The sequence below is a fragment of the Fukomys damarensis genome, unplaced genomic scaffold (genome assembly GCF_012274545.1).
Source record: "Fukomys damarensis isolate Sample0158 unplaced genomic scaffold, DMR_v1.0_HiC HiC_scaffold_12, whole genome shotgun sequence".
NCBI lineage: Eukaryota > Metazoa > Chordata > Mammalia > Rodentia > Bathyergidae > Fukomys > Fukomys damarensis.
In genome coordinates this window covers 7602130-7611523 of record NW_022900924.1, presented here as the reverse complement: position 1 = coordinate 7611523, position 9394 = coordinate 7602130, and the positions used below count along the sequence as shown (strand labels likewise).

General features: G+C 57.7%; 1 protein-coding gene across 6 annotated transcripts in view; it reads left to right on the top strand.

Moving 5' to 3' along the window:
- Positions 1 to 9394, top strand: part of Mvk (mevalonate kinase) — an 80673-nt gene that overhangs the window by 6361 nt on the left and 64918 nt on the right. For 5 of the 6 annotated variants that reach the window (XR_004516759.1, XR_776332.3, XM_010603987.3 and 2 more), the window contains exons 5-9: positions 1363 to 1518; positions 4469 to 4572; positions 5083 to 5128; positions 8735 to 8825; positions 9215 to 9331. Coding sequence is in view for 4 of the 6 variants with exons in the window: in XM_010603987.3 (XP_010602289.1) it covers positions 1363 to 1518; positions 4469 to 4572; positions 5083 to 5128; positions 8735 to 8825; positions 9215 to 9331 (514 nt within the window). In the remaining 2 variants the exon portion in view is untranslated. Of the gene's footprint in view, positions 1 to 1362; positions 1519 to 4468; positions 4573 to 5082; positions 5129 to 8734; positions 8826 to 9214; positions 9375 to 9394 lie in introns of all 6 variants that reach the window. The other variant, XM_010603984.3, reaches the window with a different exon arrangement.

Sequence of the window (9394 nt, the reverse complement as noted above, 5' to 3'; positions counted from 1 at the left end):
CCTTTTTTTTTTTTTTTTTTTAATTTTGAGAAAGAGTCTCACTACATTACCCAGTCTGGGCTCCAACTTGAGATCCTCCCACCTCCTCCCGAATACTTGGATGATTGGTGCCACCACACCCCCTCGTGTAGTATTTTGTTTTGTTTTTTGGCATGGGGGTCAGAACTCGGGTCCTTGCACCACTGAGCTAAATCCCTGGCCCAAGTGTAGTGTTATTTTTTTATGCAGAACCCAAAGGACAGGTCTTTGTGTGAGCAGCCGACACAGGCTCGGCATCCAGGCACCGTGTTGAGGCTGTACATGTGCACGGCCCACACTGGCTGTCTGGCTCGGGCGTGCTCTCCCATGGGGTGGATGCGGGTACTACAGAAGCTGCACACCTTGCTAGGGTGACTACAGGTCCTTTGAAAAGGTACATTCCCTCAGTTCCAAAAGGTATTATTAAAAATGATTTAATATTATTTTTTACAGCTCCCATATGTTCTATAATAAAAACATTACCTTGATTAAAAAAAAAGAAGAAAAGAAAAGGTACTTTCCATGATGTTGGGGTGTTTTTGTTTTTGTTTTCAATACTAAAGACTGAACCCAAGGCCTTTGTACTGGTCTGCATCCCCTGCCCGTTTTTTTGTTTTGTTTTGAGACAGGGTTTTGGCAAGTTGCCCAGGCTGGGCTCGACCTTGTGTGAGCCTCCTGCCTCAGCCTTCCAGAGTGCTGGGTTACAGGTGTACATTACCACACCCAGCGAGTGTTACAATTTTTCTGTTTGGAAAACAGGAAAAGCACTTCATGGACAGTACCCGTGCTGAAGTTTGACAGATCTTGCTCGGAGAAGCACGTGTCAGACCTGGGGTGCTCCCCCGGGGTGCACTGGGGGACACCATGGTGCGAGTGGCCTCCCACAGGCACACCATGAGTCACACTGCCAGGGGATGGCAGAGAGGAAGGTGGCAGGCGGTGGGCATTGAGGGCAGATAGGAATGACACTTGTGGTCAGGGAAGTGTCGCACTGCAAGCGACACTGAAGATCTTAGAAGAGGCTAGGGACTTTTGTGAAAGAAAAAGGAGGTATGAGGGGTCACACAGGCTAGGAGGCTGCTATCTCTAAGAGCAGGGCCATGAAGGAGACTCGGGGGATGGCAGTTTTGCTAGTGGTTTAAATGAATCTGGTACCCGTTTCCTGGTTCTGATTCATCACGAGCTCCTGTCGTCCCATGGGGTTGGCGGGGCGGGGTGGGGATGTCTGTGTCAGGAAATCTCCAAGTCAGTCCCTGCCAACATCCGGTCCTGTCCCCAGCCCTGACTTCAACACTGTCCCCTCTGTCCTCTGAGAGTCACGCTTTGCAACCTGGTGTGTTTCAGGGCCCTGCCGAGCCTGGACATTACCGTGTGGTCAGAGCTGCCCCCTGGGGCAGGCTTGGGCTCCAGCGCTGCCTACTCCGTGTGCTTGGCGGCCGCCCTCTTGACTGTGTGTGAGGACATCTCTAATCCACTGAAGGACGGAGACAACATCAGCAGGTGATCGCAGCCCTTGCCCTGGTCAGTGTCCTTTCTTCATGTCAGGGACCTCACCGACCCTCTGTGAGGTGACATCAGCCTGGTGGCCATTTTTCGTGTGAGGAAAATGAGGTCTAGGGAGGCCAGATGGCTGGCCCAGGACCGCGCCAATAATGATGGCAGAGCAGGATCAGAACTAGACAGTCTGAATCCAGAGACTGAGCTCTTTATCCCTGTGCCGTGTCCCTCACCCCTATCTTTGTTCTTTGGGGTTCAGGTGCCTGTGGTGTGGTAGAAAGAACTTGAGTCTGGATATAGACGGAGGTGTGCTAGACGAATCCTTGCACCTCTGTACCAACTTGCTGTGGGACCTAGGCCTGCTCACTGCACCCCTCCGAGCATCCCTGTCCTCCTCTGAATGCTAATGAGAATGCCTGAGGGCTATTATGAGGTCAGACCAGACACTTACAGAAAAAAGTACACTGTGCTGAAAAAAGTCAGCATAAGAAGATGCGTCTGTTGGGCCCTCACCTTCATCCCTTACCGGTGGCTGAGCATTTCTGTCACCTCATGGATTCTCTAAGAGAGCCCTCCCAACGTGAGTGGTTCTGTGGTTTATCCAGGGCCTGCAACCTTGGGAGAAGGCCCAGAAGCCCCCTGGTAGCTTGGCTGTGAGCATCTCTGAGGGCCCTGTGTCATGCGGGGGTGACCCCCCCCACCAGGGAGCTTGTGGTACCAGCTGTGTGGAGCCTAGCTGTGCTGTCCCGGGCAGCTGCTGGCTACCGAGCAGCAGAGAAGGCCGCTCAGATGGCCCTGGGTGCCAGGGTGGACATAGGTGGGTCAGCACCTCACCGGCCCTCCACAGGGGGCCTGTGTCTTGTCCACAAAGGGACAAGACTCCATGGCCCTCCGCACTCTGGCCTGTGGCTGAAGAGCTCGGCCCACCTGCATTCGGTTTGAACTGAGTATTCCTTCTCAGGCGTGAAAAGGCCAAGGTTCTGTTTCCAGACCTCAGCCTGAGTCCCAGGGCGGCTTTGGTCCTCCTAGGCCAAGTCTGTGGGCTCCTTCGAGTAGCTCTGGATGGCTTTGAGTGTGTAAGAGACGGCTTGGGAGATGCGGTAGAGGCCACTGTTGGTCAAGGGAGGAGCTGGCAAGCGATGAGAGATTGTGCCCCAGTCAGTGCCAGGCTGCTGCTGTCAAGGATTGCGGAAGCTTTGCCTGTTAACTTGCAGCGTGGCCTTGGGTGACCCCTTCTCTCTGGAGCTACCTTTCTTCATCGGGAAGTCAGAGCCCTGACCCGTGTCTCCTTGGGGGATCCTCCCCGCCTTGCCCTTTGGTGATGCTGTGATGAGGTAGTGACTCAGGAGAGCGGCTGAGGTGATCCCTGGCCGTACCCAGATCAGTGAAAGCCTCCTGGCTCTAAGTCCCCTGAACAGGCCCCCCTGCATGAGGGCCAACAACCTGGCCCTGCTTTTCAAAAGATAGAGGGTGGCTCAGTGTGTGTCTGTGTGTGGCGTGGGCATGTGGTCTTTAACATGCTGCTTCTGGCCAGTTCTTCCACCCTCAGCAAACATCCAGTTGCTCTGCAGGACCTATGGGGGGAACAGGCCCCTGCCCTACCTTACCCCTTGGCATCTCTGAGCCCAAAGCACCGGAGCCCAGGGTCCTCTGACTCTGGAGTCTGAGCCCCTGAAGAAAAAACTGCACACAGGGTGGGAAAGAGCCTTGTCCTGGTGAGGGGCTGGGGCTGCCTGGCCCTGGTTGGCAACGTGCAGGCCTTTCCCCTCCCTCGCTCACCTCTTCCCTGGCACTCTGCTGCCTTTTGCTTCCTGGACAGGAGCAGCTGTGTCCAGTCCCAGGTGCAGCACCAGCTGGTACCTGGGCTGCAGTGCTGTCCCTGTCACCGTGCCTGCCTGGCTCCCCGCTCTGCCCCAGCCCTCTCCCCCCGAGTGTGCTCCACTCAGCTGCCCACACCTGAGCACTGCTGCGGGGTTCAGTGCCATGGTACCGATTGTTCTCCACCTTCCGCTCTCACCTTCAGACTCCAGGCTCGGGGACGTCAGGGACCACATCTGTTCCTTCTGCTGTGAGCTTAGTCCTGGGCACATGTGGTGGCAGTTGCTTGGTGGATACTGAGGGAGGGAGTGAATCTTGTAGGTACCGTGAAGGTTAATGGTTCAGACCTGTGTGGTTCTGATGTGGCCATGAGCACCACCGTGGCTTGGAAGGGTTTTTGTAACCACCCTTTCCCTGTGGGGTTATGGTGACAAAGACAGAGCAGGTCCCTGAGAAAGCGTTCAGTGCACAGCTCTGTACTTGGTGCCAGACAACGTTAACCGGGGTTAGCTTGTCACCCCCAGCTGCTGGGCGAGTTGCAGGGCTGTGAAGTCCTCCTTGGCAGATGAAGAAGGGACTCAGAGCCGGTAGCTGACTCGCCCAAGGCTGCACAGCAGACAAGCAGTTTCTGTAGAAGGCACTTTGGGCTTCAGAGAGACTTGGAGATGGCTGCGGTCAGCCTGGCCCCTCTGGAGAAGATCCGTAATAATCGTGCATCAGATCTGCCGCCAGGACCCTGGGGGGCGCCCCTCCCCTCAGTGCATTCTTCCCAAAGGCCGGCTAGGCTAGGAGCTGGCACCTACAGAGAGGCCCCGAACCATCATGTTCCCGCCGCACACCCGGCCTCTGAGGGGATGGGGTCAGCCATTCCCCTGCTGAGGGAGTGAGGCTCGGAGAGGCTGTGACGGGCCCAGAGGCACACAGCTAGGAAGAGACGAAACAGCCCAGGCTTTTTCTGCTGCACCAGGCAGGTTTTGGAGGGAAGGGAAAGGCTTGGCCAGGTCTGAGCTGGGGTTCAGCGACACTGCTCTTCCTCGGAGCTCTTGAGCCCAGCACTTTTGCCTGCGGCCTTGGCCTGAAGGGACCCCGCTGCCCCATCACCACCACCATGGTAAAGATATGTTTCTGTCTCCAGGTGGCCCAAGGAGGACTTGGAACTAATTAACCAGTGGGCCTTCTGTGGGGAGAGGGTGATCCACGGGAACCCCTCTGGCGTGGACAATGCCGTCAGCACCTGGGGTAGGTGTGCCCTGGCCTCGTGGTCTTACCTGAGCTATTAAGAGTCTTGCTGCATTGCTAGATGCCCTGGCTCTGTTGGCTTGGGGTGAATGGCATTAGTGGATTCTGAGGAAAAGGGCATTTCCTGTTTGGGGAATCCCAGCTCTGCCTCAGATCCCCTGAATCGATCTCTGGGGCAGCCTCAGTGAGCCCCCAGGAGGTCTGCTTGCTCAAGCTGCCAGCCATGGCCACACACTTTGTAAGCCGCGCGCAGGGCCCCTCTGGTGAAAATAACTTGACCTCACACAGGAGGCCGCCTGGCACTGGGAAGTTGGGCAGCCTAGGGGGAGGGGAGCACCCAGGCGTCCCAGGCCTGGTAAGAGCATCCTGGCCTGGCTCGAAGCTATGCCTGGCGGTCCCGTTTGGCCTGTTCCCCAACAGGCCACACTCTGAGCCCAGCCCACAGTGCAGCCCTTCTCCCCAGGGGCAAATGCAGCTCTCCCAACCTGACCAGCTCCTTGTTCTCTCTAGGAGGAGCCCTCCGATACCAGCAGGGGAAGATTTCATCCTTGAACAGGTAACTCTGGGGCAGAGCAGTCACATCCACGGGTCCGGGGAGGGCGCAGCTAAGCCAGGTGGCCCTGGGCTTCCCGCCCTGCTGTGGGCTTCGGTGCATTGGCTCTGAGGACCCAGCACAGCGAACCCCGGACAGTTGCTCCTTGTCCTCCAGATCTGCTCTTAAGTTGCCGGGAGATGAAAGGGGCGTCACGTGTGGCCATCCGCACACCTTCCAGAAAGTGCCTTTCCCCAGACACTGCCACTCCCTCGTCTGTGTGCTCATCTATCTGTTGTCTTAGCATTGCCTTCCTGTGTTCCTCTCGGCACATCCTGGGGCCTAGGGATATACAGGTGGACCTCAGACAGTTTCCAGTGCCCGCAGCCCAGTTGTGAAGGAGGCAGGACAGACAGGCACACAGAAGCTGCTACAGGACAGCTCCGTGGTTGCCTTAATGGAGACTCAAATGGCCAAGGCAAGGCAGAGCGGTGCTTGGCAAAGCTCGGCCTGGTTTGTGTTTCTGTAGCCCGCCCTGTGGAGCAGAGAGGACAGGCCTGCATATTAAATGTCAGCATCCTCTGGCCTGTTTGCATCTGTGGTGGAAATGTCAGATGCAGGGAATTACATCCGTGCCAAACATGAGCTGGGTACCTTTTTGGTACTCGCACACTGGGCACCTCAGTGCCTCAGTGGGTCTCTTGGTGCTGTCTCTTGCCTCTTTCCCCGGGACATCTTCTGTGGATGGCAGCTGGTGCCCACCAGTAGCAGCTCACACCTGACTGTCCCAGTGCCAGCCCTGCCCCATCTGCACCTGTGGCAACTTCCCATCCTGGCCCTGCCGGCTTCCAGGAGGAGGCCTTCCCTTCCCCGGCTTGTCACCTTCGGCACTGCCGATGACATCTGGGGCCGGGTCGTTCTTCGTGGCAGGACTGTCCTGCGTGTTAGGGGGTGTCCAGCGCTGTGCCTGGCCTCCGCTCATGCAGCCAGTAGACCTCCCCGCTGTGGCAGCCAAAAATGCTGCCCCACATTGCTTGGTGTCTGCAGAAGGCAAAATCATTTTGCACCAACCTCTGCTCTGCACAGGGAGGGAAGCAGGGCCACTGAGGAGCACGGAATCACTTCCTCCACCTGCCTGTAAGAGGGGTCGTGGCTGGTGGAGCCTTGGGCGCTGGTGTTGGCGTTGCCAGCTGGCCTGGATCCATGTGGAGAGTGGTGCTGAGGGGAGGCCTCGGAGGCGAAGAAGGAGGGCAGCTGGAGGGTCCCAGAGCTGCACTGTGTGACAGCGAGGCCACAGACGTGGAGGTGCTGCAGGGAGGCGGAGGCAGAGCCATCTGTCTGGCGATCCTGGGCCAGTGGTGCCTCAGCACTGGAGGGGAGGCCAGCTTCAAGCGTGCAGGCTGGTGGGGAAGCAGGAGCCCAGCGGTGGAGAGAGGCTGCTGCTTGTTCCTGTGGTGGGCAGAGGCTCTATCGTCCCCGGGCGTGGTTTGAGCGGCCCTGCCCCTTGCCACCAGGTGCCCTGGCTGGGTGACTTCTGCTGAGGCCTCCACCGTCTCCTTTATGTATACGAAGTGCCTCTGTTTGCTCGCTAAATGATTCATCCGTTCCAGGGAATTATCAAGTGCCTACTCTGCGCTGGGCGCTGCCGCCTCAGTGGGGGACAAGATAAAGTTCTGCTTGCACGAGACTAGTACTTGTTAGAGTCCGCCAACCTTTGGGAGTTTGTCAGGCAGTCGCAGCACCTTCAGGAAGCAAAACAGGGTGAAGAACTCAAGAATGAAGGGGGAAGGTGATTGGAGGGAGTATTAGAGCAGACCTGATGGCTTAAAAATGATTCATGAGCTTTGCATGGTGGTGCACACCTGTAATCCCAGCACTAGGGAGGCTGAGGCAGGAGGATCGCTGTGAGTTTGAGGCCAGCCTGGGCTACATAGCGAGTTTAGGATCAGCCTGAACTACAAAGGGAGACCTCGCCTCAAAAACAAACAAAAAAATGAGTCATGTATGTGGCTGTGGAGGAGTGGTGGTGGGAGTGTACGTGCAAAGGTCCTGGGGCAGGAGAGCAGGTGTGTAGTGCAGCAGTGAGGAGGCCAGGATGACTGCAGTGTGCACTGGGGGAGGGAGGAACTGAGGTGAGGTCAGATCATGTAAGTGCTTCCAGGGCCCAGCCCTGAGTGTTGGTCGCTGGATGTCTTTGGAGTCCTGGGTTTTGTGGGACCCGCGGCAGGCCCATTCACAGAGGGACCTGTCTGAGAAGAATGAAGATGCTGCACACCAGCCCCTCCCCCTGCCCCGGGGGGAGCGACCTTTGCTGCAGGCTGCAGGGCGCCACAGTGAGCAGATGGCAGGTCCTCCGCGGAGCCGCCGGGAGGCCGGCTCCACATTAATCCCGGGAATGGCTGAGAGGGGGCCCTTTCCCCTGAGAATGCATGGCGCTTCTCCATGAGAAAACGCATTGTTTGTGAAGTGGATCAAGATGCGGCCTCCCAGAACGCTGCCCTTTTTGAGTAACAGCTTGTCTTTAAAGGGAAGAGAAAAGCCAAATAGAATGTTCATCTTCTGTAAAGTAAAAAAAGGGAAAAGAGAGCCAGCCTCCAAGGCTGAGAATCAATATTAATTTCATGGGCTTATGGGCAGTGAGATAAAGCAGGTCTCAGGCAGCCTTTTCCAGCCCTGTTGGATTTTACAATGTTGAACTGTGAAGAGAGCACGAATAAAGGTGTCAAGGGGCGGCCTGCGGCTGTCTCGGGCCAGAGCACATCCAAATTCTCGGCCCTGTGGCCCTGGCCTGTGCCACTCTGAAAAGAAGCTTAGATGACAAAGCGGGGGGGTGACTGGGTCCCGAGTCAGCTCAGCGTATGGCCGGTGGGGACTGTGGCTTCAGGGAGCAGTGGACGACTCCGAACGCCCCGCCTCCACATCTGGTTTTGTGCCGGGGCCGCCAGACACCATCGAGGAGGGGCAGGTTGGGCAGAGCGGCCTGTCTTCTGCCTGGGCACACCCATCCAGTAAAGTCGATGCAAATCCTCCAAAATCCAGTCTCTCAAAGCGGAAGTGCAACTGGGCTGAGCACTTTGGAGAAGGGACCCTTAGCCAGCATGGCACCGGCGTCTTCTCAGGCCCTGTGCCACCAGCCCAGGCCCAGCTGCTCCCCTTTTGTCATCACCAGAGCCCACGGCTCCGGCCCAGGCCCCCGTGCCCTGGCTCCACCACTTTGGGCTGCTGGCTGGACAGATGTACTGGGCCCCCCTCTTTGGGCTTCGCACTGGCCACTCCCCTGCTGGAGATCCACGTGCTTCCTGCCCTTCTTCCGTTCTTCCGGGAAGCCCTGAGGACCTTTCCCTGCCCCTCTCTGCTCCCGTCCTTAGGCTGAGCAGGGCTCCCTCGTGCCAGGCACGTGGTAGGTACACAGCTGATGTTGCATCAGTGAGTGCAGAGCCAAGGGGCTGTGTCCACCTGCCCAGTGACAGAGGGGGACGGAAACTGCGGCCATTGATGCGATCTGTGTGTCCCCCCAGTCTGATGCCCTCTCGCTGGGCCTCCACTTTGTCCTGTGTATCAGGGTGTGGTGGAGTCTTAGACTGGTCCCTTGATCCAGCTCCTTCATCCTACCTCCTTTTTCGCATGCAGGCCCCCAGCGCTCCAGATCCTGCTTACCAATACCAAGGTCCCACGAAGCACCAAGGCTCTTGTGGCTGGCGTCAGGAACAGGCTGATCAAGGTGCTTCTTGTTTCCTTCGTGGGTGGGTTTTAGGCAGAGCAGGATAGAGTCCCCCTCTGGCTGATGGGCTGTGGATGGGTCCTGTGATGGCATGGTAGGGATAGAGAGACTTGAGGAGGCGGTTTTGGAAGGAAAGACGGTACTACCTGTCCCCATACCCTGGCCAGCGGCGGGATGGGATTCCAGAAACAACAGTGGTCAGGCTCCTTTGTCACACTGGCTTGGTAGCCTGGTGTCAGGAGCAGCAGCAGGGCAAAGGCCAGGCTGGAAGGAGAGGTTCCCCGAGGATGGATGTGGCTGGTGGGGACTCTTCCTCCCCTCCACTGAGGGCTGCTGTCCGGGGTCCGCCTGCCCCTGTCCCGGGCTCACATCCTGCCCTTTCCTTGCAGTTCCCAGAGATCGTGGGCCCCCTCCTGGCCTCCATAGATGCCATATCCCGGGAGTGTGAGCGCGTGCTGGGGGAGATGGCGGCAGCCCCGGCCCTGGAGCAGTACCTCGTGCTGGAGGTGAGGGTGCACCTGCGGGCCCCAGGCTGCCCACAGCAGCCAGGCCACGCCTCTGCCCGCGCC